General features: G+C 38.9%; 1 protein-coding gene across 3 annotated transcripts in view; it reads right to left on the bottom strand.

The window, feature by feature from the left end:
* The window catches only part of AZIN1 (antizyme inhibitor 1), a 31,687-nt gene extending 7,032 nt beyond the window's left edge, over nt 1-24,655 (bottom strand). The window contains exons 1-7 of one of the 3 annotated variants that reach the window (XM_047088844.1): nt 24,298-24,655; nt 20,030-20,167; nt 11,181-11,326; nt 6,372-6,569; nt 3,950-4,123; nt 3,266-3,438; nt 1,437-1,571 (exon numbers count right to left, since the gene is read on the bottom strand). In XM_047088844.1, coding sequence (XP_046944800.1) covers nt 1,437-1,571; nt 3,266-3,438; nt 3,950-4,123; nt 6,372-6,473 — 584 coding nt within the window. In that variant the 5' untranslated portion in view covers nt 6,474-6,569; nt 11,181-11,326; nt 20,030-20,167; nt 24,298-24,655. The remainder of the gene's footprint in view (nt 1-1,436; nt 1,572-3,265; nt 3,439-3,949; nt 4,124-6,371; nt 6,570-11,180; nt 11,327-20,029; nt 20,168-24,297) is intronic. The other 2 variants (XM_047088843.1, XM_047088845.1) reach the window with 2 other exon arrangements.
* Nucleotides 24,656-27,976: the final 3,321 nt, after the last annotated feature.

Raw genomic sequence — 27,976 nt, 5'->3', positions numbered from 1 at the left:
ATGAGCTGTCAGGCTTCATAACTATCAGAAAGGGACAGGCTTTTATGTATATGAAGCATCAAGCACCACTAATAAAACTGGGTCACAAAATCTTTAATTTGAATGTACAATTTTATCTGACAAAATATAAAAACGTGTCTATTGTAAAATACAAAGGTACTGGGTGGCTCAGTCGGTTGAGCGACCGACTTCAGGTCATGATCTTGCGGTTTGTGGGCTTGAGCCCCGCGTCGGGCTCTGTGCTGACAGCTCAGAGCCTGGAGCCTGCTTCGGATTCTGTGTCTCCTTCTCTCTTTCTGCCCCTCCCCCACTCATGCTCTGTCTCTGTCTCAGAAATAAACATAAAAAAAAATTTTAAATACAAATGTACATTAATTCAGCTGAGTAGCACTAACACTTGTTAATGCTACTTATTAAGAGAAACTTAGAGACTCGTAACAGAATACTTAAGACTATGGCAGTGGTTACACGAATCTGTTAAAATTCATAAAAAGTCAAATCCAAAAAGTCAATTTTACTGAATGTTACCTTAAAAAACAGAAATACGAAAACCCTCAAATTGGTCAATATTGTTACCTAAGGCAGAATTAAACTTAACAGTGGTGACTTTTTATCCATCTTTATGAACAACTTAAAAAGCAAGACTTTGCATTGCAGTGAGACTAACAATGGACTGGCAACTCAAAAAACGTGGAGCTCTGTGCTCCAAATTTGACCCAGACCATAGTTCTGACATCATGATCAAATCATTAAATCTCTTTGGGCCTCAGTTTCTACACACATAAAAATCAAGAAAAGTGAGGGGCGCCTGGGTGGCTCAGTCGGTTGAGCGGCCGACTTTGGCTCAGGTCATGATCTCGCGGTCCGTGAGTTCGAGCCCCGCGTCGGGCTCTGTGCTGACAGCACAGAGCCTGGAGCCTGCTTCAGATTCTGTGTCTCCCTCTCTCTCTGACCCTCCCCCGTTCATGCTCTGTCTCTCTCTGTCTCAAAAATAAATAAACGTTAAAAAAAAAAAAAATTAAAAAAAAAATCAAGAAAAGTGGAACAATGTCTGATTTATTGGAGTGGCCAAGAGATTAAGATGAAAAGGAAAAAAATTTAAAGATGGGAAAAAAAATAAAAGCACACAACTCAAATGAATGCCATCTTGGTATTCATTAGAATTCTAGTACATCCTCTCCCTTCAATTTAAAGAAGGGGGGGTTTTAAATTACTAACTGAATTTTTATTTACTATTTTATCTCTTAGGGAAGGGGAAGGTATAGGCACAAAATTACATGAAGGATAAAGCATATTTAGTTGTTTTTCCTAGACTAAGGAAAAAAAATACATTAAACTGAAAGTTGAATCTATTAGAGTTCGTGCAAAAAGTCTTAAAATAAATCAGAAAGACAAAGATTTATCACCATAAAATGAAATTTAAAACAAATACTCACTTAACCCCAATAATTTGGACATCAAGTTCCTTAGCACATTCCAAGAGATGCCTACAGTTCTTCAGGGTAGTGCCAAACTTCATGTTACCCTCTTCGCCTCCAATATTATCTTCTGTTGCAATATGTAGTAAGACCCTAAGAGAAGGGGAAGATGATTGGGGCAGAGTTGGTTTACATCATCATCAGCACATGTGAAGCCTGAAGATTGTAGAAGTATGTTGATTATGTTGCCAGTGCTCCCAAATCCAGCGACGGTTGAATCAGTGAACCTAATGAAAAACAATCCTGTACAGAGAAAAAACTAGCCATTAGGGCCTAAAGCATGAAGCTCACAAGGACGGGAATTTGGAAAATGCAGGAAGTTAAGACTCTGTTGTAGCAGCAAGAGTCAGTTGGGCTCTGTAATGAAAGACGACATTACTTTCAAATGAAGTCCATCAGTCCATAAAACCACCTAGAAAGACTAAATTGAACAGCAATGCCATCATTGTCTTTCGGATGAAAATATCAGGGCTTTAAATGTTTCAAATTTCCTAAATTGTTCTAGCTACCTAAATTTCCACCACTTATTCTGAGAACTCCTATTAATCTCATACATCTTACCAGAAAATTGGCAAACTTGGGAGTTATTTAAGCATCTAAAACAGTAGCCTTTTAAATACTGATTCAACTCTATTTGGTATTTCCTTCCAAATCATGACAACCAAGACAAAATGATCAAGACTGTCTCAGGAGACACACAGTAATTACAAACTACTAAAACCCAAAATATACAAATGCTGTTTGTAAAACTGTTTTCCCAAAGAAGTCCTGATGAGTGACTGATGATCAGAGGGGCCAAGTCTGATAAAAGCAAAATTATTCTTCCTATAGGTATAAATAATCAGCTCTATCAAGAATATAACATCCACTTTACAATTAACAAGGTAAACATCCCTAATCACTGCTGTCTTTAAAAGATCACAGAACAGAAAGATTTTTTGAGAGAGACAAGTGGTTCACTAGAATTTTCCCCAAAAGGCCTTTATTCAAAGTTTTTTAGAGTAATCAATCCTGTCAGGACACCTAAGAGTATCATTGAAGTCAATAAGAAAATTATAAATATACAACAAAAATATGGATATGATACACATTTTCAGGAACACAATGCATTAAAAACAAGCAATTTTGTATTAATACACTATACTTTTAGTATATCCTAAGGTCTTCTTGACGTACCAGTTCATGACAAGATTAAATCTGCTTTTTGCTTTTAAAAAGTACACATTTTAATTTAAAAAATCTTGAGATGCATGCAGGAACAAGTACAAAAAAAAAAAAAGTAAACTTCCTATGCAAAGAGAAGAGTGGGCCTTAGAAAAGAAACCCCTTGAATCTACAGAGTAGGCTCCTAAGACACTGTCACTAAGGACAACCATTTAAGAACTACAGCTAAAGGCAGATTAAACCCTGAGCTAACCAGGAAAAAAAGCTGACCAACACATATCCTGTTCCCAGCATGATAACTAGTAGGGTTGATATGATTATGAAAATAGGCTGTGGCCCTCATTTTATTATCCCAAGAACCCCATTTTCTTCCTCGAGTTCAAGATTATAAATTCATATTCCAAACTGCCCTTATCTCCTCCCAACTCTACAAGAAGGATCAGAAATAGGTAGCCAATAAGATGCTATCAGCATTTTCGATATAGGAACTTATTAAATAAGTTAAAAAAATAATTACAATACAAATCACTACTCTACTAAGCATTGCCTTTTCCCAGGCCAAAGACAAACCCAAACCCTAATGAGTAAGATAAATATTCCCACGTACTTAGTTTTACACTTACTTGGCATTTGGGTGATTACGTGCAATTTTCTTCAATTCAACTTCATTGTCACATGTCATGATGTTCACTCCAATTTTTGCTGCATACTTTATTTGAGACACTTGTTTGCAAGGACTTATGTAAATGATGTTTTCTGGAGATACACCCAATTCTTGCACTAAAGCCATTTCAGTCTATAAAAATATATTTTAAATAGTGTCATCTAAAAAGCAAAATTTCTATTACCCCTTTTCATTCAACTACCACTTTATAACTTTTATTTTTTGGCTAAATTTAAATCATATTAAGTTAAATTGGGATTGCATAAAGTCACAGTTCTTATTCTGGTAACACTACTCTGTGTTAAAAATCCTTTTAAAAGCTATAATTACCACCAGAGAAATCTGGTTTAGAAGTATTTTGCTGTTATCAGAAGTAATGGTCTAGCTCTAGCCTAAGAATGAAGAATAAATAAAAAGTTGTTGACAAAAGATAAAGCTTTTCAAAATCTCATCTCACTGAAACTTTCCTTTCATTGGTACACTTGAAAAGTTTGTAAATTTCCATCAGGCTGCGAATTTACACAAGAGTTTAAAAACATCCAAAAGAGAAACTTCCTTGCAATTTTTCTAACTGCTGTAACCAAAAGTTAAAGTGAGTTCTAAAATGTTGCAGTTCAGTGACAAAATAATGAAAAATACTCACTTTACTGGAACAAGCAAATCCAGTTCCAAGAGCTGCCAAAATCTCAAGTACAGCTGGAGTGGAGTTGCACTTTACTGTGTAGAATGGCTTTATCTGAGCCACTACATTCTGCCACTGACTGTGTTTCTTCACAATCTTTCCAAGATCTCCCACAAAAAATGCATTTTTCCCTGTCTATTATGATCACACACAAAAAAGAGAAATAATAAAGGAACCATTGAAAACAGAGTACCAAAAGTAGTAAAGAACTCCCTTTTCCTCCATAAAGGAGCGAAAATACACATTTACACACACTACTATACTTAAGGCTTAAGAGTAATTAAAGCTAGATAGAGCAAATACAGGAGAATCCAAATACCTTTTTCTTTTTAAAACTTGACTTTTTGCTGTGCTATGCTGCCATATAACATATTCTCTTCTTTGCTTTTTCTAAAAAACTGTATCAATTGTAGTGACTTTCTACTTTACAACTGCCTCAGTTTGGGGGAGTAAAGGAGAAGAAAACCACCTGTTTCCTTCCATGCTTTTTTCCTACACTGTTTAAAACTACTCTGGTAGTTCAGGACCTGATTTCCTAATACAGTGAGTAGAATCAGGAATGCTAACCAAAATAAGCTATGTATCTCCATTATAAACTGCACGTAAAGACAGGATGGTAAAACAAGAAAGCAAGGACACTAGGAACCGATCTTTAAGGTGACAAAGCTGGTAGTCTGTATACAGAGATGGCAAAATTATATTAAAAAAAAAATACAGAAGTACACTAAATACCAGCTGAACTGGAATAAGGATATTCTTCCTTCAAAACTAAGAAAACAGATTTTAATTAGGGATCTGGGGAAATCTGTAATAATTTTAACATGGCTACTCTAGGGTAAGAGAAGTGACTGTAACATGTCAGGCAGAGAGAGCATAAATTATTCAATGTTACATGGCAGACCAAATAATCTTATTTAGAATACACAACTATTGTTTGAAAAGCCAAGACAATATTACTGTTTTCTATTCCTTAATACACATTTGAAAATGTACATTATTGGAAAATACTGATCAGGATATAGACATGATTGGAAATTAAGGTTTTTGCATAGCAGATATGGGACAGTTGTACTCAAATTACTCCATTCTTTCAAGATATACCATCCCTAACGTTCTAGAGACAGAAAATTTATTTTTACTTTAATATGGAAAAAACAAATAAGGCAATTATTATGGCGACCAGCAAACTGGGATTAAAAAACAAGATTTTCAGCTGTAACCACCCTTGAACCATACAATTAGATGACACTGCTAGGAAAGAAGAGCGCTGTAGACTAACCCTCACTAAATGTGGGATAATTCAACATTGTGGGACAAGAATGAATGAAAGGAATATTTCGAAGATCATTATCTGACCCACAAAGAATGTTGCAAAAGTTAAGAGGACTAAGAGAAAGGTCAGCATACTTCCACAAGGAGATTCCTAGTGACCTAAGAGAAGGAACTGCAGAATGGCATGGCTATACAACTGACTGAACAGTATGACAAGTGTCACTTTTTTCCCCAAAATTTTGATGCCAGGGGAAAGAGATTTGCTGAGGTGTGGGGAGACTGGAGCACACGTGTAAAGGTCAACAAAAGTACTTTGGTATCCTATTACTGAACACCAATAACGTGAAAATCTTTCAATAAATTTGGGGAAATGGGAAATTAGCTCCAACAAATTTTATTAGCAAGGTAATAAACAAAGATAGTTCTATTAGTAAGTACATAACAAAAATAATCTTAAGTAGCAATGAATATGAGTCAATAGAAGCTGACATCTGGCGCCAGAGAGTAAACATATCAGTGTAAGTTACCAAATTCTTAGCCAACATACACGACCAAAATTATATTAAATATAAATTAAAATCTACTCAAGCATATAGTTGAGAAAAACGGAGTAAAAAGCCATAGTGATTAGGAGGAACATAATCAAGAAAATAGACCATACAAGAGCTGGGCACAGCAGAGAAAGATTAAATTAGAAAGGCACTTGTTTAAAAAAAAATTTTTTTTAATGTTTTATTTTGAGACAATGTGAGAGACAGAGTGCAAGCAGCGGAGGGGCAGACAGAGGGAGGCACAGAATCTGAAGCGGGCTCCAGGGTCTGAGCTATCAGCCCAGAGCCCGACGCCGGGCTCAAACGATCATGACCTGAGCGGAAGTCGGACGCTTAACCGACTAAGCCACTCAGGCGCCCCAGAAAGCCACTTGTTTTAATCTGGGCTACGAAGAAAACCTCATCACTACGCAAGGGAAGTGGGAGTGTCAGACAACCTGGAAAAGCGAACATCTGGAAAAAGTACTTTTATCAGATTAACATCTTAGAAATAGAGCAAGGTTTTAGAATTCAAAAATTTGTAAACACTGAATTTGAGAAATGTGAAACGGCACACTTACCAGGGTGTGCTCATAAACATAATTATCAATCACATTCCCAAGGTTTGTTCCTTCATCCAACAGGCCAACGGAGTAGTTTGCATCGTCAATAAATCCTTTCATCTCAGCCGTATTCCACAAAGCCGAAAGTCATAAACCAGGAAAAACAAGAGACGGGCCACCAAGCCTTATGTCTGGGTCCTTAGAATATGCAACAAACTGTCAAAATAGAAGTTATTTCAAAGTCTGTATTATTTCACTATTAACCTTATAATGTAGGGGATGTCAATGAAAGCATGCTAAGTGCCTAAATTAGTGAGGAATCTGTATCACTTAACACTTGCAGAAACACTGGATCATTCACTATCTTTTAATGCCCATTTTATAGTGAATGTGTATTTTATACATTTAAAAACCAAGCTCAGTATGACATAGTTTAAGATAATCCATATATGTGCAATTTATCACCAGTATGGTCACCTTATTGACGTGGAGTTGCAGACCCAGCCTGTATTATTTCTTGTTTTATCGTTCTTCCATAACACAATTTTCAGTGAAAGCACATCCTCATTTTAAGTAAAGAAAGCTAGAGAAATATTATCTGCAGCCAAGAAATTAAAATACTAGCCTAAGCTTCAATATACTGCCAATCACCTCCCAGTGTGTTAGCAGGTAACTGTAGATAAAGGTCTAAATTCTACAGGAGGGGAAAAATGAAGTAACAGAAATGGATAGAAGTGGTAGAGAGTCACTTTAGTGGACAATCTGTAGCTTTGATACAGACTGTCTAGGTCTCACCTCAAGCTCAAATGGTACTGGCTACATCAGGTTAGCAATGTAATTCTCTTATGAGTTAAGCTGACTTAGAGAAATAGAAGTCAGAAAGATCTGGTCGTGGCTATGTCATTTAATAGCTATTTGATCCTAGGTCAACTTCTCTGAACTTCAGTTAATTATCTTAACTACTTCCTCAAAAGGTTGCTGTAAAAAAAAAAAAAAAAAAAAGAAAGAAAGAAAAGAAAAAGTATAGCATATGAATACAAAAAAACCCCAAACACTTGTTTAAACGTGTTGATTCAGAATAGAGCTAAAATTAAGTTGCCAATTGCCAGTAACACAAAAATGCCATCACAATTTAAAACTAGGCACAAGCTAGGCACCTGGTATATCCTAGACCATTTACTAAGAGCTCTAAAGGCTGACTAAATCCAACATTTCTCTTAGCAAAGAAATCTTTCCCCTCAGGGCAGCATATACTGACATAAAAGTTTATCTTTGCTGAATTCACTGGTCCTTAAAGGTTACTTTAGGCAAGCATTTAACATAAACAAAAAGTCCGTTAGCAAAACAAGTCTTCCAGACAGGATACTACTCATTGTCTGGTACTGACTTCTGGTTACATTAGGAATGGACACAGACCAGCTATTGGCAACCTATTTCAAAACTTGCACAGCCTTTCCCATGTCCTTAATTCTCCCAATGCTATTCTATGTGCCAGTGTTCACTTTCTGTGATGGCCCTCATCCTAAGGTATACTCCATTTCAATGGTTCCCAAAGTGCATTTTTGAATGCACCAGAACAAACTCATCAGTAAACCATAACATTAGATTCCATGAAATAAGTTTTTTAAACTTTTAAAACATCTTCATCTCCAAGAAGTCAACTACATTCAGTTTAGCTCATCAAATCTCCTTCATGCAACAGCAGAAACAGAAAAGTTAAGAATATTTTTATTTTAACGAAGTAATTAACTTAGGCATATCTACATTAGACTTAATACTTATGCAGTAAAGTCACATTGTAGCCTGGACACTCTCTAAAGGTTGTTATACCAGCAATGATGTAAACCTGTGCCCAGGAAGCAGACATTTTAGGCCTGAGGATACATATTTATTTTAAACAACCTAACTCCAGTTACAGTAACAATTTAGGGGGCTATTCATCTATGCACTAAGGGAAATAGAAACAATAAAAGCTACTTTTTAAAAAAGATCAAAGGTAAGTATAAGAAAGAGTACAGCAGAAACCTTCAGTTCAGTTTAGCATCAAAAATCTTTTTGGTCCAACAGCTTTCACTTAATTCTATTAATAATGAAAAAAAAAGATCTTCAGTCTAATTTTTCAGTTCATGAAACTCCTAAGTCTGTATGTACTATTTACCTGGGAACTTTAAGTTAGGAATTATGGACCTCTACAGGCAACTGCTGCCACATGCAAAAGTCGTTTACAGTCACAATGATATGTACCTCAATTTCCTATAGCTGCAGTCCTTACAGAAAGGGTGATTTTCCTCTAGTAGTAGGATCCTCAGTACTTACAAAAACATCCATCTTACCTGCTGAATGCCTACATTCTTAACAGCAAAGATGTTATGGCAGTGTGCCAAGCACTGTTGTAAGTACTTTATCTATACAATTAGATCTCTAACCCTTAAAAAAAAAAAAAAAAAACCGTAATAATGGTACTGCCCACATTTTAGAGGTTAAGACACTGAGGCACAAAACAATTAGCTCCAGAGATGCTGACGATCAAATTATGTTTAAAAGGAAAAAAGTCTCTCCAGCACCCCTAGAAAATACAGGATTGCTTTTTTGGATCTCCAACTTACATACAGCATAAAAACATCCTATTACACTTATTCATAGCCTTTTAGCCTCTATGACTAGTCTCTAGATTTTAACCTTGCTGTTCTTCTGTATCTTTGGTCTAATTCTCAGGCAAACCCCAAATTTGAAATTATTTTTCCTTTTTTATCCATCATATCAACAGTTTACATGAAACGACGTGCACCCATTTTGACAAACATATATTATCTGTGTAACCACTAACCATAAAGGTAAGTTCCCTCGTGTCCCTTTTGCAGTAAATCCCCAAATCTGCTTCAGGTAACCATTGAGCTCTTTCTGCCACTATAGATCAGACTTTTGTAGAAGTGAAATAATTTTAAAACTAAAACAGTTGACAAGTAATGAATAACATGAACCAAAATACTGGACTGCTCTAAAGGATACAATGCTTGTGGAATGGCTGTATTATTATCATTGAAATCGAACTCTCACTTCAAAAGTAACCCTAGTGTTCATTCACCAATCCCTAGTTGATTCACAAAAGGACTCAGAAGGAAAAATAAAATTCATTTGCTATACTGGCTGTACTTAATGAAAGAATTAAGGGACTAACACACCTAAACCACTAAAACAGATGTAGTACATGTAATATTTGATTTCCTTATTTACACTGAGCACTGCAATAAAATTGTTAGGCCGACACTAATAAAACCTATATATAAAAGATAGTGAGCATAAGTGAGCTCTATCTCTTCTTATATGGTCCCTGAAGGTTTTGATACCTCTCTATTTCCTAGCTCAGAACAGGTGCTCACAAACAGATGGGACAAAGGACTTCACAACTCTTAAGAATGGGGAGTTCTTAAACTTAGGGTTGGCTTGTGACAGCAAAGAACTCCTTCAACTTCCAAGTGTGTTGAAAAAGATGGTCCAGTCCATCTTTCACCTTCTCAAAAGGAGCCCAAAACTTGATACAATAGTGACCCACATGTAAATGCAAAGCTCAAATGTCAGTTACCGTTAAAAGCTGAAAGTTAACATGCAGGAAAAACTAATTCTGCTATAGAATCTGCAAAAGATAAAGGCCTTCAGAAGAGAGGTTTTCTAACACATCTTAAGCCGACAAACCCTTTGTTCACATGAAATGTCACCTGGAAACCCAGTATTTCCAACAACTGAAAAGGCTGAAGTAGGGGATTATGGGTAGGCTGATCTTTCCTACCTCTAATAATTGTGCCCCTCTCTCACTGAAAGAGTCCTAAAAGTAGTTCATAATCCTACCTCCAGAAGCCTTTGACTAATTTTCTTAACATGTTAGCAAAAAATATTTAAAGCTCCACTACCTCAAAAAGGTTTATGTTCTACATTTCTGCCTTAGAGCACTAAAGAAATACTTTGCTAGTTTCCCAAAAAGCATTTGAAGTTACTTGGTAACAATACATTAAACCAAAAATCTATGACACATACAGTATGTTCTATGGACCCAGAATGAAAATAAGTGTGTATGTGTTGTGGGTGAGCAGAGTTTGTATTGTATGCCAGATCACCAAGTTAATCCACCTTAATTTTAAACACCACAGGGAATTTCCAGACACCTCTCCATTAAGAATGGACTCAAACCCAGGTAATGCCAAATTCCCCCCAATGCTCCAATCCTAGGTATAATTTCCAACAGACATTGCACCATTTTTTATGGCTTATAAATCAAAAACGGGACTGAGTTACTGGCTCCAACACATTATGACCCACTATATACTATGGTCTGGTGCTGCTAGACATTGAAGTATTTACATTAAACTTCAAAAAATCTACCCTATATAGATCTTAGATTTTCTTCAACTGGAGCAAATCCATTTTCCATAAAAGCTCTCAAGTTTATTTTCATCAACAGATACTAGGAAGTATTCTCTACTTCAAGCCTTTAAGCCATGTTCACAACCAAACACCTTATCAATATATGGTGAAAGCAAACTGTTTATTACAGTAGCACAACGGCTGTAATCACAACACTACTTTTGTAAGGAATTTCCTCTTGGATAGCATAGCTGGGAAGAAAAAAAATGTTTAACATTCCTTATTTACACCTTGGTGTTTTCTGGTAATACATCTTTTAATGAAGAGCTGCCAAAGAAACAAAAGGCTCCAAAGAACTGCACACAGCTCCCTGGAGCCTTCCATGAGGCCGCTGAGTCCTCATGTCCATTGAGAGGGTAGCGCCAAGAGAAGTGGCTGCAGCAGCTGGGCACTTGCCTTGTTACACACCTGCTACAAAGGCTTCTATAGTTGATTGTACTTCAGAAGAAACTGATACATCTCTCAAATAATCACAAGATAATTCTGGCAGCAACAGCCCACTTGACACCAAGCTGGATGAATATGAGTCTTGGATTTCTGAAGTGAAGACCTCCCTGGAAGTAGAACAGGGAGAGCTGAAAGGCTGAGAGTACGGTTTCAGAGACATGTAAGCAGGAAACCCAACCTTAATATATCAACCACTTTTCTAAAAGGACTTTTTACTCATTAAAAAAATGAGAACTTGAGACATTTTGAAACTACTACTGTAAAGAAGCCAAAGAGCACTTTTTTTTTTTTTTTTACATAGTCAATTGATGACTTAAAACTCAGCTAACAGCTTAAAAAGACACAATGCTGTCAAGGTCACCTCTGTATCCTACCGCTGGTAGAAATGTTACTTACCACACAGAATACGTTTAGAAATAACTGGGCAGGAGAGTATTAGAAGAGGATTCTAACCGATGACTTTGGCACTATAGATGGGAGGCCTGGAGTAGGTTCAAACCACCAAAAACAGTGCCAGGAAGCTATATACTGGAAATGGTAGGAAGTTCCAATAAACTGTGCAAAGGCAATATGGATTTTTGCCATACTGGACCAAAAATAAGTGATGGAGAATAACAATAACCTACACAGAGTACTTAGGATAATCAGGACAGAGTATGCTTTTATCAACAGTAAGTGGAAAGCCAGTAATGACAACAGGCACCCTTAAACTTATTTTTCAGGTGATAAGGTAGGGGAAAAAAAAGAAAAAAGAAAACCCTAAATAACCCTAGAAAAAGAATATTAAAGGTGACTGCTGAAGAATTATTTTAAAAGACAAGAGCAAAAATGAACAGGAAATATTTAAGGGTGGGGGAGAAAAACCCTAAAGGAAATGAGCTCAACGGGCTAAGTTTGAAATGCCTAGGTAAAGGCTACCGTGTGAAAGGTCTCACAATTCTAAAATATGTCTTAATGAGAAAACAAAATACAGGATTTTCATACCATATACTTTTACATGTGGAATTGACAAGATTAGCCTTTTAAAAAATCTGTCTTGACTATCTAATGTAAAGATTAATTTTTTTCTGGAAGAAGTGTATGTACCCTCACTCAAGTAAAATACTTAAAGGCCTTTTGGTAATTAAGATGTAGTGACATTAAAGATAACTACTGTAATCCACATGAACAGGAAATTTACAACCATAGTAACTTCATGCTTTCTAAGCTTTTCAGGTGCAGTACAGGTACAGAATAACTCTATAAATAAATGCACTTAATTACTATTTTGATTACCTTAGAGCAGATCTCAGTCATCTTTCCAAGAAGAAACCTTAATTATCATATATAAAACACATGTGTAATACAATTATTCCAACAAATACAAGGTTAAGAAAGAGAATACCCTAGAAGCCCTATACAGCTTTCCCAGGTGGCAGTGGTTGCATCTCCCATAGAATAAACATGTTCATGCTTTTCTGATCATCATTCCCTTGTTATTTAATATTTATTGTTCTATGTGCCCCTAAACCATTGGCTTTACTGGTTTTGAACTATAAATAGCATCCCTATTATTCTTCTACCATGACTGCCTTCTTTTGCTCAACTTTAGTCTCAATTCACCCATGCAGATAGACATAACCAAAGTGCATTTATTTTCATTTCTGGGTAGTATTCTGTGTAGGTATGCCATTTATTTATCTGAACTGATCTATGGGTTACTTCCCATTTTTTGCTGTATTCTTTATGTTATTTATGACCTAACCTCTATTACTTATGTATCTAAGGGCAGTGCTATGCAAACTGTACTGTAGTGCAAGAGTCTAGCTTGCCGGCTGGCAGTTTAAGTAGCACTGGTCTAGGGCTACATACTAGAAGTGGAACTGCTAAGTTTTTGGTGAAAAAAGGTCTTCAAGTCTTTTGTTCATTTTCCCATTGTTTTTTGCTTTTTCTTGTGGGAGCTCTTCATGAATTTAGGATAGCAAATACCTCACTGATGATTATTTGGGGATGGTTTTTGTTAGATCGTCCATGTTGAACGTACTAAAGCATTTCATCCTACTTTTGGTCATGCCTAAAATAACATGTTTGGTCATGTTGAACGTAGGTGAACTGAAGTTCATCTAGAACCTAGAACTATACTTATTTAGGAGCACTTTAGGATATCAGAGGGTCCTTGCAGTAAAAAGCCAAGAAACAGATGAAAAATCACATATTCAACATAAACCTAATATTAATTTGTCTACATAAGCACATAAAATCATAGTAGGGAATTACATCCTAACAGCATGATAAAGAATTCAAAATATAAAACTGAAAAGCCTCTACAGTTAAAGGAAATTTTTTATTAAATGAAAGGAGAAAGAAGAGAATGCGTAATTTTTATGCTTATTAATCAATGTTTTAAGATTATTACAGCTAATACTACTCACGTTAATACCCCATTTGCGACTATGTGGATGGAACCAGAGGATATTATGCTAAGCGAAATTAGTCAGAGAAAGACAAATATCATATGACTTTACTCATGTGAGGAATTTAAGATATAAAACAGACAAACATAAAGGAAGGAAGCAAAGTAATATAAAAACAAGGAGGGGGACAAAACATAAGAGACTCTTAAATACAGAGAACTGAGGGTTGCTGGAGGGGTTGTGGGTGGGGGGATGGGCTTAAATGGGTAAGGGGCATAAGGGAGGACACTTGGGATGAGCACTGGGTGTTATACACAGAGGATGAATCACCGGAACTACTCCTGAAATCATTACAGCACTATATGCTAACTTGGATGTAAATTTAAAATAATGGATATACTAAATACAAATAGTTTAAGAAGAGGTTTAAAATTAGTCTGACTTATAATCCCTAACAGTTCACATCAATGAGAAAAGAAGAAAACCTAAAATATGCACCTATAATGTTGGTTAATATATACAAATAAATAATCTAGTATAGGTGGTAAACTGCAGAACCTTAAATTCAGGAATGTCAGTTTTCCCATGCTACATACAGACTGCTGAATAAAATTCAATAGTTCCTATGGGGAACAAAACCAAAAACCAAAAATAACAATACCCTAGAACAATGCTGTCCAATAGAACTTTCTGTGCTACATGCAATTTTCTTTATCATTGCCCAAAATAATAGCCAGTAGCCAGCACTCACAATGTGGCACCTGCAACTGAGAATGGAATCTTAAAGTTAGTTTTAACTTTTAAAGCTCACCACCCCCAAATAACTTTGATCAAGGTAACAAAGATCAATTCACAAGCTTACAAAGCTAGACTGTAAGGGCACAAAAAGTAACAAAGTAACAAACTCCACAGCAAATTCTGAAGAGAGATTTAAAATGCATGCTTACATAAGATAATGAAGAAAAGGCAAAAAAAAAAAAAAAGTTTGGAGAGGAACATTCAATAAGAATTTGTTATCTTGGGTCCTTCTCCAAGTCAGTTAGTTCTAGGCATTTAAGCTCTGATCTCATAGTGGCTGAATATGGCTGAGGTAGGCTGAACATCATCAGTGTAATCCTTGTAACGCAGTACAAATATTTTCTAATTCTTTCATAATGTTCTTCACATTATTCATTAGATTAAAGGATGGGTAAATCTTTGCTTCAGTTAGCTTGTGATAAATCATTTAAGTGTACATGGATGACCCTGGAATGAAAGGGAAGGACAAAAAATACCGTCTTCCTACGCCTTACCAATGTGAGAGCACTTCACTTGCAACAGCCTCTTTAGGCTTATCTGCACGACAGTCAGCCTAAAACAGCCTACTATTTACCTAGATTTTATAGCATGCAAGGTACAAATAACTTATTTACTCCTATTTGAAATTAAGAGTATCAAAATTTCAGGGGGCTAGATTAAGAGTCTCAAAAACTCTGAAATAACACCAGGTGAAAAGAGTATATATAATGGAACACACAGACTTGTAGCCACTGTTGATTCTCTTGGCTCAACTGTCTTTTGTGATAAATGCAAGAACCATTTTATGCCCTTTAAAAATTGGTCTATATTGCTTTCCAATCTTTTTGGCCCTCCCAGAGAAGATTCTAAATTTGCTCAAAGGAAAAAAATCCATGTTCCCCAAATGCTGTTTAATCCATTAGCATATTTCCACATTGTTCTTGTACAGAATACTTTTCCACTAATTTACACAAGCAGTGCAGAACCATCAAACACTATTTTATGTATGCCAGGGGATACATATGCCTTAAAAACTGGTATTTCAAGGATAGTTTTATTTGACTTTTTTGTCAAAGACACTAACAACCATTAATGAGTGTTCTGCTGAATTTGCTTTCATCACAAAATCTGTAAATTACCAAAACCAAATTTTTTTCCAAAGTCAAAAACCTGACTTTACTACTGACAATTAACAGCAAAACACGAGGAAACAATACTAGTACATACATACAGAACATTTTTCCCTTAGTTACAATAATTCTAATTTAGGTGGGATGGGTACTATTAAGGCATATGTAAATATTACCAATCAGGAGACAGAACATGAATATTTAAAATGCTGATGATTCAGGGTGCCTGGGTGGCTCAGTCGGTTAAGCCTCCAGCTTCAGCTCAGGTCATTAATCTTGTGGTTCTTGAGTTCGAGTCCTGCATCAGGCTCTGTGCCGATAGCTAGGAGCCTGGAGCCAGTTTCAAATTCTGGGTCCCCTCTCTCTCTACCCCTCCCCCACTCATACGTTCTCAAAAATAAACATGAAAAAATTTTTTTCCATAAAAAACAAAATAAAATGCTAATGATTCTTATCAAGTTCCTACATGAACATAGTCAACTGACAACCACACAAAATATTTCAGACAAATTTTAAGAGCCCATTTAAACAAATCAATTGTAACCTTTTTCTAGATTTAGATACAACTTACTAAAAAGTGTAAGGGAATGATTAATTCAATCTGACTTCATCACCAGATCTGCTAATAAAAAGCAGTTGGTTAGAAGAGAATTTAGTTTTCTGGAAAGGCCTACTTCAGATTTTTCCATCAGGCTTATTAATTATAAAATGGAGCTCTGGCTAAAATAACTTGAGAATCTAGCCCACTGAAAATCCACTCCAGCATAAAGCCCTAAGGATTTTTTTTTAACGGCATGCAAAAGCTTTTCCACAATTAGAGGCCCTTCATTAATTTTAGATACTATTAGTGTTAAAACACCTGTCAAATATCTTTACAGTGCTCACATATTACATCATACATATATTCTAAAGAAAAGTTTTCAAAGAAAAAGCTTTTATATAAGCAACTACCTAAGTTCCTAAATACTTAATACACTATCTCAAAATTCACATGGTTACCTGATTTAGAAACCTAACTCTGGAGGGAAATCCTAGAGCTCAGACCACCTGCACAGAACTATTGAAGTATTACAATGTTCAAATAGAGTTCACATAGCTATATGCTTTGCAATGCTATGCAAATGCAAGGATTTTCTACAAAAGCCAGCGTGTTAAGCCCTTTTAATGACTTCTCGTTTTCCAAACAGTATTGTTGCTCCATAGGATTTTAAATATCCAGTATAACAAACTCCTGTTGATATCTAAGGACCTTTCTGGAATGTAAAATTTTCTCTTGCCATTTTCATTAATTCTACTCAAGAACCTTTGGAGCCAGTGATCCTTCCGGAATTTAAAATTTCTCAGATTTTAGAATGGCCAGGAGGCGAAGTCAACACCCTGTAATCACAATATTCTTGCAACAAAATTTAGGAATATTGGCACTACCTGGGATAAGATAAAAAGAGCCTCAAGTCAGCTCAGATTCAGGTCAAGTTTTTGTTCCCAAATCAGTTTAGGTTACTATAAGGTCATAAAAAAATTTTTTTAAGTAACTTTTGAGTTTCAGAATTATACACATAAGGGATTATGGACCTGCAGCTTCGCAGCAAAGCACCAAGTACTAAAGTTTCCTTCAACATAATACACATTGTACCTGGGCATAGTAAGTAAAAGTCAGTTACTTTGGCTGCCAGAACCTGCAGAATAAGTATCTTTAATATATTCTACCTGTACTCATCTACCCGCAAAGGAGGTGTTAACTATGGATTTCCCAAGTTCACTATAAATATTAAATATAATACAAAGTTAAGTTTTCATTACAGAGTTCAACTAAATGCCTGTTTTAATATGACATTCCTTAAATCATGAAGCTTGTTCTCAAATTTCCATCTTAGAATCTATTCATGACTATGACATCAACTAGTCCCCACCCCAGAAAAGTTAAATCTCCAGGCCAATGAGGGAGAAACATCAGACATATTGGAAACAGACAGATGACTAACAAAAATTAAGAGATAACTGACTTGGTCCTGAGATGGCAGCAATAGTGCTTCTCTTTAATATGCACACAAGACACCTGGTTAAAATGCATTGAGTCAGGTTTGGGTGGGGCTGAGATTCTGCATTTCTGTTGTAGTTGATGTTAATCCCAAAGACCACACTACATTCATTAACAAGGGGTGGTTAATACACTCAAAAAAAAAAAAAATCATTGTATCAGTTTAGGGCTAAAGGAACTGTTCTAGTTACAGCTGAAATCTAGTTACAGCTAGATTTTAAAAATAAGTAATTTAGGGGTGCCTGGATGGCTCAGTCGGTTAAGCATCCAACTTCAGCTCAGGTCATGATCTCACAGTCCGTGGGTTCGAGCCCCATATTGGGCTCTGTGCTGACAGCTCAGAGCCTGAGCCTGCTTCGGATTCTGTGTTTCCCTCTCTCTCTGCCTCTCCCCTGCTCATGCTCTGTCTCTCTGTCTCAAAAATAAATAAAAACATTAAAAAAAAAATAAGTAATTTGCTCAAACTCACACAGCTAAAAGAAAGCCAGTAGGAGTGGGGCGCCTGGGTGGCTCAGTAGGTTAAGCGTCCGACTTTAGCCAGGTCACGATCTCGCGGTCCGTGAGTTCGAGCCCCGCGTCGGGCTCTGGGCTGATGGCTCAGAGCCTGGAGCCTGCTTCGGATTCTGTGTCTCCCTCTCTCTCTGCCCCTCCCCCGTTCATGCTCTGTCTCTCTCTGTCTCAAAAATAAATAAACGTTAAAAAAATTTTTTAAAAAAAAGAAAGCCAGTAGGAGAAACCCTCTAGTCAGGTTTCTAAGTCAACAGAACTTTCAAGAAATTTTATTAAACTTATTCCCCCCACTCTTTAGCCTTACAAATGTGTTGAAAACACATTTTAATTAGAGAAAACATTTTTATTCGATACGATCTTTTTAACAAAATCAGACTACAGGAACACTAAACTGATAACCTATGCTTTCCTGAAAATGTCAATTGTTATGCCAAGTGTCTGCACAACTCAGAAACATGCAAACTTTGGGGCACCTGAGTGGCTCAGTCAGTTAAGTGTCGGACTCTTGATTTCAGCTCTGGGTCACATTCGGGAGTTTGAGCCCCACATGGAGACTGCTTCAGGTCCTCGGTCTTCCTCTCTCTGCCCCTCCCCTACTTGCACGAGTGCTCTTTCAAAAATAAATAAATGTTAAAAAAAAAAAAAAAAACCAAAACCTCAAAACCCAAATTTCAATTGCAAGAAACCTAAAATAAACTATACAAATCCAGTAGCAAATTCAAATTTAAACATCAGTTTACTGTGGAACTGTATTTTGCACATTCAATTCAAAAGTCAAATCCATACATAGAAAATCAAGTACTGGCAAAAATTATCCAAGAAAATCTGTTCAGAAAATAGCAAGCTAGGAGACGTACATATATCATCCCTCAGTAAGTCCTCTGAAAACAACCAATTTTTCCTCACCAGCTGAGTATTACATAAAGTCATCTTATAAAGCAATTATAAACTCTAGTAGTCACTTTATACCTGGCAAAATGCTCATAACTATACAAGAACTAATATTTACCTCTCCTACACCATGCTGTGAGGTATAGCTTCAGTGAGTAGAATGAACAGAATCTTTTACTCTATTTAAAAATGTCTTTTTTTCTGATTAAGCCCAAATACTTGAAAATTTACCAAATGGTTGAATGATGGAATAAGCCACTGCCTACACATTAAATTACAAAAAAAAAAAAAACCCCACCCAAAACTCTCCAACAACTTATATTAAAACCTGGATTAGTAAGATTTCCTAAAACTTGGTCTACAGTATGTACTTAAGTAGAGTAATACTTGTTATATATTCAAAATAAATTTTTTTTTCAACGTTTATTTATTTTTGGGACAGAGAGAGACAGAGCATGAACGGGGGAGGGGCAGAGAGAGAGGGAGACACAGAATCGGAAACAGGCTCCAGGCTCTGAGCCGTCAGCCCAGAGCCTGACGCGGGGCTCGAACTCACAGACCGTGAGATCGTGACCTGGCTGAAGTCGGACGCTTAACCGACTGCGCCACCCAGGCGCCCCGATTCAAAATAAATTTTAAGTGATTCAGTGATTGGTAAACAATGCATATAAAACTGAACCAGTAAACCCTTAACTGTCAAGCCTTTATTTTTTTATTTTTAGAGAGAGCGCGCGTGTGTACAAGAAGAGAGCGAGCACACATAGGGGAGAGAGAGAGATGGAGGAAGAAAGAGTATTTCAAGCAGGCTCCATGCTCAGCTCAGACAGAGCCTGACACAGGGCTTGATCTCACAACCCTGGAATCATGATCTGAATTGAAATCAAGAGTTGAACTCAACCAACAGACTGAGCCACCCAGGTGCCCCTATTTTAGAACTTTTAAAAAGCACATTAAAGATCACTGCATTTTAAGAGGTAAATACAATTTCAAATTCAGAAAAAAAGTGAGCAACAAGAACTCTCCTTTACTTCAATTTTACAAGACCCCCAGTACAGATGTGAAAATACTTACATGGACAAGTTAGGAGATGGAACCCCCCTATCATCAGCTAGGTTCCCAAGGTGGCTCAGCGTTGAAGTCGAACTGCTCTCTATACAGCACTTCTCCTAGGCCCTCTGGGTAGTTGTATACTCGGTCAGAAAGTTCGCCCTAAAGAAGAAAATAAAAGTAGTAGTAAATAGTCATAAATTAAAAAATACGTTACACTGCACTTTTCAAGCAAGTTAAATTGATTTATAGATTAACTGTGGGAGTATGTTTTAGTTTTAAAAGTGTTTCATTAATCACATTACACAAATAATGTTTTCAAAGGATTTACCATATTACCAAGTACTTTTTTATGTAGTAAAAATTTCCAAGCTCTTATAGTGCAAAGTTCACAGAACTGGTATCATCTTACCAAGTTGCTTTATCCACCTACTCAGTTTCCAGCCTTCATCTAATTTCATTTTTTGCTTTTATTTATCCTTCAAAACCCAAATTTCTCAGTGGACTAAAACTGCAAAATTCCCCAAGTACTCTGGTCTACCTGATGTGTATGATGTTCTAGTATGATTTGTAATCTGCAACTACCCAGAACATTTCTTTTACTCTCCAAATTGCAAGTTCTTCTTTGCTTAAAGTATAAAATCTTACTACATACCAAAAAGAAGATCGAGGACTTAATACATTATGAACGTGAAATAACATTTGAGAATTGCCTTATACATTAAGGCAAGTCACTTGGAAGTTTATACTTCTCTTCCTCATACCTAACCTACCTCGCGTCTTTTTACTATCGCTAGAACAACATACAAATGTTAAAGTGCTTAGCATGTTACAAAACGCTAAGTTTTAGAAATGGTTATTACCTATTATGGTTTGATTGGATGGACTTCTCACCTCTTAACTAAACCGCTACACCTATACTTAGAAATCATAATTCAGTGGTTGCTACTTTAAAGTAATGTAACCGGACAGCATTTGTTAGAAAGGGTGATAAGGAAACCAGAAAAATGATCTAACTAGAGATTATAAGGTTAAGAATCAGAGAAATTTCACAAGTACTCTAGGTATATCTAAAGCATCTCAAAAAATTTTTAAATTAAAAATAAAGCATCTCTCATCTCCACCAGAACAGAAGCATCCTTGTGGTTCTTTTAATTTACTAAAAAAATATGCTCACATATTCTTGATGAGTCAAGAACCCTTACCAACATGCAACGGTGATTATAACCTTACATTAGATTCCAAATAATGTACTCAAAAACAAAGATTTTGAGGCTTCCCACACCAAGATAATTTTAAAAATAAATTAAAAGTTGACTCATGCTGCAAAGACAGAGTTTATAAGGAATAGGATAATTATCCTGGGTGAGACACTCTCATCTGCCCGCCCCCCCCCCCATGTATCCACATCCACACAACTGTTTTGCTTAATGCAACCTCAAGAGCAGTGATGTAAAATATTAAGGATAGTAAACTTCAGACATTCAAAAATTTTCATCATCTCTACAACATTTCCATCTAGCAACAACAAAAGAAACTAGTAGGAAATGAAAACCCTAAAATATGAAAAGCACATTTTGGTAAAATAAAAGGGGCATATAGGGTAAAAGAGCTATTTACATACAGGATAAATATTCGTACAGTTAAGATAAACCATAAAGGAGTTACATGAAAATGTGGAGAAAAGGAGGTACAGGAAAAGATAAGTTATTCTCATTTAGAATGGTATGTGTAAATCCTTTGGTTCATGAACACTGCAATCAAGTTCCTTAACTGAAGACAATGTCTCTCATTACATCTAGGTGAACAGCACAGAGAGAACTAGTCCTGACTGAAGTCAGCAATAGGTCACTACCACAAAAAAAACCAAGCCTCCCATCACTTTTACAGTACTATCCCAAAGCCTAGTACCCCCAAATTATCAGTATTTGAACAAAATACATTGCATTTACCGATGACTTTTAAAGTCGCTACGTAGTATCCTCTCCAAAAACCCCAAACTCCAGTCTAATGATGAGAAAAGTAGCAGACAAAGCCAAACTGGGCGACATTCTACTGGGTATCTGGCCACTACTTCTCTATGCTATCAATGACATGAAAAACAAGGTTAAGAAACTGTCACACATCAGAGAGAACTGGGGAAGATATGACAACTAATGTAACATGGTACCCTGAATTATCCCGTAACAGAAAAAGGACATTAAAAACTGATGAAATTCAAATAAAGCCTAGAGTTTAGTTAATAGTAATGAATCAAAGTCAGTTTCTTAGTTTTGACAAACGTACCACAGTAAGATGCTAATAATGTGAACTGGGTGAGAAGTATGCAGCTCTATACTATCTTTGCAACTTTTCTGTAAATCTAAAATTATTCCAAAATAGTCTATTTTACAAAATCAAAGTATTCACATAATCGGCTACCACTAAGAAATAAAAGTAACAATCTATTGATATATGCACTTCCGATGACTATCAAAAACATGAATTAAAGAAGTTTTTCAAAGAAAAGAAAGCAAACAGTATAATTCCATTTTAGACAAAGCTAATCTGTGGTTTAAAAAAAAAATCAGAATCCTGGTTGCCTCTGAAGAGTGGGGGATTGTCATTTGAAAGGGCAAAAGAGAACTTCTGAGGTAAGGCAAATGCTCTACATCTTGATAGGTCTGGATTGCACAACTCTATTTTTCGTCAAAACTCATCAAATGATATACTTAAAGATCTGTGCATTTTAAGGTTATGTGGATTTTATCCAAAGATTTTTTTTTTAAGAAATAACCAGTATTAGGCTATGATATATGCTCATGAACTGAAGTTGGAGGCGTTAAGTGTTCTGATGTCTCCGACTTTGAAACACGTGAGAAAAAACCGACATGAATTGATGAATGGATAGTAGGATAGCAAAGAAAGCAAAACGTTAAATCTAGAGAAGATGTAATTCTTTCGCCTTCTATGTTTGAAAATTTACTAAGTTAAACGTGAGTGGCAGGAGAAGGCACTGATATTCCATCACCTGTAATCATTAGAAGCCTACCTTTCTACTAAATGTAAACCCCCTCAGGGCTTCTTTGTCTTCTTGACCAGCATCTGCACTCTCACATTTGCAAAAAATTAAAGATTAGGGCCTTGCCCGACAATCCTTAGCCCTATTTCTGCCAGATCACACAGCACTTCTCTCTTCCTTAAGGGTCCTCAGGTTTGCACCCAAGCTGTGGGGCTTAAAGGTGGAAACACGAAGACAGTCAACACCTTAACGGGTCCAAGGCACCACCACAAAATCCAGTTAAGTCTGAACATCAATGGGGCTGTAAATTGTGTACCCGACCTCAGGTTTCCGAACCGGCAGGGTAGCCCAAAAAACAAACGCTCAGAATGTATTTTGGGCAAGAGTTAAAACACGTCACCATCATTCCCGTTGGCAGTCAAAATAGTACTTGATAAGCCACCCAAGCCTACCGTTCTCCCTCTCACTGCCCAGGAATCGTGGCGCGGACGGGAAAACGAAGCCATGGTGACTAATCCTCAGGCTCCAGGAGGTGACTGGGGTGAGTGAAGGCAACTTGGCCCAATCAGGAGAGCCGCAGGGGGCGGAGCAGCAGCCCCGAGGCTTCCAGAAGGGGCCAAGGGCCTCTCGCTTAGCTACCTGACACCGGGGCTTCCCTGCCTCCGGGCCCCGAGTGGCGTCAACTTTCCTCCACCAGAGGGGGACCGCACTCCCCGCACCCCCAAGAACCCGTCCTCCTCCGGCAGCTGTCACAGGAGGCCGCCGCCGGGCCCGCCCCGCTCCATTCATAACCTAAGGCCCCGGCCGTTGCAGCCCTTCGCGCCGCCCGCGGGGATCCCGGAGGCGAAGTCGCAACGCGCCTCCGGGCCGGGGCTGCCAGACCAAGGCCCCTCAGGGCTGCGGCCCGGCCCCCTCCCCGGAAACAGCAATGCACCACGGGAGAGGGGTGGGGGCCGCACGCCGCCGGGAAACGACGCCGAACCCCGGCGGAGACCCCCACGAGCGCCCCCACACGCACACGCCCCCTCACCTTAACCGCGGTGGCCCCCTGCTCCGCCGAGCGGCAGGCGGCCGCCTGAGGGCCCCGAGGCGCGCCCGCCACCCCAGCCCGCCGCGCCGCCGCCGCGGAGACACCGACCGCCGCCACACACACCGCCGTCCGCCATATTCGAGGCAGCCGGCCGCGGGGCACTGCGGGGCCGCCGGCCGAGTGGCGGGGCCCAGTCTGGAGGCACCCGGCAGCTCCCCGAGGCCAGCCCCGCGCCCCCACACCCCTCGGGTCAGTACTCACGTGAGATAACGGCCCAAAGAGTCGGGTAAAGCGTCTTCTCTTTTTCGGCGGAATTTTTAAAGAGGGATGTGGTTACCTTGAGCAGAAATACCCAAGGCGGCCTGGGCCATAGGCTGCGGGGACGACGTGGGGGGAAAAGCGCGGCACCGACACCAGCTGTGCAGCAGTGGCGGCGGCGGCCGAAGGGGAGAAATAGAACAACAGCGCAGGTAAAAGAAGAATGGCGAGGACTGGGTGGGGAGAGGATTCGGCCTCGTCACACTGCAGAGCGGAGGAACGAGAAAGGATGAGAAGAAGCAAAGAAGGCGGAAAAAAAAGAAACACTGCAGCCAAGCGAAGAGCCAGACAGTGTGGGAAGGCGGTGCCGGAGACGCCAGTATTTATAGTAAGTGGGCGTGGTCTTGTGACGTCACAGCCATCCGGGCTGCCGCGCGAGTGGGGCGGAGTCGGGCTGCGGCCCGCGGCGGAGGGAGGCAGCGGAAGAGACAGGCGTGAGACGCGGAGGGGGCGAAAGGGGGCGGGGCGGGCGACCCCGAGTGCAGGTGCCGACCGCCTGGTGCCTTCCTGCCCTCGCGCCGGGTGCAGCTCCCCCGCCGCGAAGCTTCTGACGCGCGGACGTGGGCGGGTGAAGGAGAAGAAACGCGGCTCGTCCGCAGCGCGGCGTGGCCCCGCTTCTCCACCCCCTCAGGTGTCCGTGCTCACGCCCGTCGCTGGCCCCCGCTCATTGGGAGCTGGACCCGGGTCTCTGGTGGCCGCGACGCTGAGTTGTGCTGGGTCAGGGGCGGCGGCATGCTTGCGCTGCCTGGAGAGGCTGTAGGGGAGGCCTGTGAGGGCCTTCGCCGGAGCTCCCACTTCGAGTGCGCTCCGCGTTTTGAGGGTTCCATAGGCTACGCCTGGGGACTGTCCTCCCAAGGTGAAGCTCCGGCACTCGAGGGATACCCCGGTCCTTTATGGAAAAGAGTTCCTAATGACCAGGATGGGTTCCTTACTCCAGCGCTGGTGAGGTTACAGAGCCTCGTGACCCCGCGAAAATGTCCCTCGTGTATGTTACAATATGGTGCAGTAGGATTTTTTCTTTAAGCAGTGTAGACTCTCTGTCCTCATTTGAAGGCAGTCACACCCAGTCCTTATTAATCAAGGACCGGTGTTGGAGAGGGGATTACTGATGTTACACATGCATATTACTTTAATCCCACACGTCTCATTTTCTCAGTCATTTAAATTTTACTACTCCATAACAAACTTTTTTCTTTTTTAAACTGGGGAACCTAGTACGACCCACATAGCTTTTAATTTATTCTCATCTTTTAAAAATGTCTTCATACTAGTGATCAGAAATCGTGAGTCTTGTGCTAACTCCAACTCACAGTGTCACAAATGAAATAGGTTTTTACACATCGCTTTCAAGTTAACATCTATGAAATTAAGACCTTGACTTTTTTTTTCTTTCATTCTTCCCACCCTCTGTTTTGTGAGCAGCATTGTGGTTGATTAATAAATCACAAATTAGGAAAGAAGAGAAAGAGCTTTCCTGGATGGAAAGGTAACAAACGTAGCAACGCTGAACTGTGGGGTTTGGGAGGAAAGTATTTGGTAAAAATCGGGAGTCTGGACTCTTCCTAATTTCATTTTTCCTTATTTCATTCTAATATATCTTGGCTTCCTCGTTCATTCCTTAAAAATTCTTTTTGATTCAGAACATTTATAAACACAGCATTTTTACTAGACCCCCCTGGTGGAAGGAGGAGGCTAGAGATGAATACACTACTTGAAATCTTGCTAACAATCTGGCAGGGGAAATAAAACAACTACACAAAATAACTAAATTGTTGATAGATAAATAGGTAACATGCTGCATGGAACCTAGTGGAGGGAGGAAATGATTACAGCTAAATGAAAGAAGGCTGCTGGGGAAAGGTAGTGATAAATTTTGAGAGCAGATCTTCTAGGCAAGGGAAACAAGTGAGAGGAGGCACGGAAATGGGCCAGTCTAGAAAACTGTGAGTGGGCTTTCTGGCTCCAACATAGAGACATGGTTGCATGTGAGATTGAGAAGGTAGGGTCCGATCAAGAAGTGATCAGAGCTTGGACTTTATTCTGGAACCATTTAAGCAGAGACATGATATATTCAAAGATGTTTTTAAAAGATTATTCTGGCATCATGGGATTGGAAAAAGGTAGACAGTTTGGAAGAAACAGTAAAGGAGACCCCGAACAATTAAGAAGAATACTAAGGGATTCAGAATGAATGGGAGGGAGGGGTCCCAGGGTGGCTCAGTAGGTTAAGTGTCCGACTCTTGATTTCCGCTCAGGTCGTGTTCTCGTGGTTCATGAGATTGAGCCCCACATGGGGCTCCTCACTGATAGCCGACCAGCGGAGCCAGCTCTGGATTCCCTCTCTCTGCCCCTACCCCCTGCTCATGTGCACACGCTCTCTCAAAATAAATAAACATAAATAAAAGAATGGATGGGAAGGAAAAGGCATAGCAAAAGCAGATGGTAATCTTGAATGTCAAGGGAGGTAAGGTGTCAAATGATTTGGGGATATTAAGCTAATCAACAGGGAGAATTCTAGAATCAGGAACACAGGTAGAAATAGAAGGTCCCAGTTGGGAGGGAAGAATATGAGCCAGCTTTGAGCATAGTTTAAGCTGTTGATGTGATAATGTCCATGTAAAGATGGTCCAAAGGCTCCCATAAATACAGAGATCTAGAGCCCTTTTGGCTATGAATTTGAGAGCAGACGTGATTATTAAGGAAATGTTGAGGTCTACAGGAAAAGGGATATAAGCACAGGACTTCAAGAAATGCCAGAGCGAAGAGAGACTGGCAGAGAAAACCAAGAGGACCAGCCAGAGAAGTAGAAGGAGAATCACAATAGTACAATGCCAAGCCATGTGAGGAGGAGGGTGATCCAAGATGGAACAAATGATCCAGATGTCCCATCACTCGAACAGGATGGGAAGGGTTCTGATTCTGGCAAATGGCAAATCATTGGTAAACTCTGGTCTCATGTTAAGTTTGGATTTTTGTCTCCCAAATTTTTCAATCACAGGAGTGGTTTGGATTTCAGAAAAAGAATGTGGGGATGGAAAGAAGATGGGCTATGAGTGTATGGCAGAGAGAACACTGGGAAAGGTATTGTAGTGATCCATTGAGAAGAATGATAAAGGCCTGAAAAGAAGTTATCTGTGACCTTTAACTGAGTAATTTCAGTGGAGTGGGAGGTACAGAAGTGAAATTTGAGTGAGGAGCAGCTGAAGTGAAGTCACTGAATGTTAACCACTCTTTCACATGGAAAGTACTGGACCTGAGCCTAATTCGACATCATTTATACCATAAAGCGATTCAACAACCTATTATTCAAACTACGTGCCCTCATGATTAGTGTTTGTGTATTCAGAATTAAAGAATAGTGCAGCTAGCTAGCATCATTGTATTTTTTTGTCTTTGATGAATACAATAGAACCTTAAAAACTGTACTGCAATGGACTAGCCAACATAGTGTGTAACCTTAACAGAATGATAGCTTCCTAATGAGAACAGCATATTTAATTGTGTTTGGGGCTTGAGGTTTTGGGTTTTTTGGCCAAGTCAGGTTACTCATATACAAAAATACAGGTAATGCCAGGGAAAGTATTATTATTAAACGGAGAGCCCTAAGACGAAATGATACAGT

Source organism: Lynx rufus, unplaced genomic scaffold (genome assembly GCF_022079265.1).
Source record: "Lynx rufus isolate CCGP_SWC_20201006 ecotype Redwood Valley unplaced genomic scaffold, mLynRuf1.p SCAF_26, whole genome shotgun sequence".
Lineage (NCBI taxonomy): Eukaryota > Metazoa > Chordata > Mammalia > Carnivora > Felidae > Lynx > Lynx rufus.
Note: the sequence above shows the minus strand (reverse complement) of the source record. Positions and strands in the feature narration are given on the sequence as shown.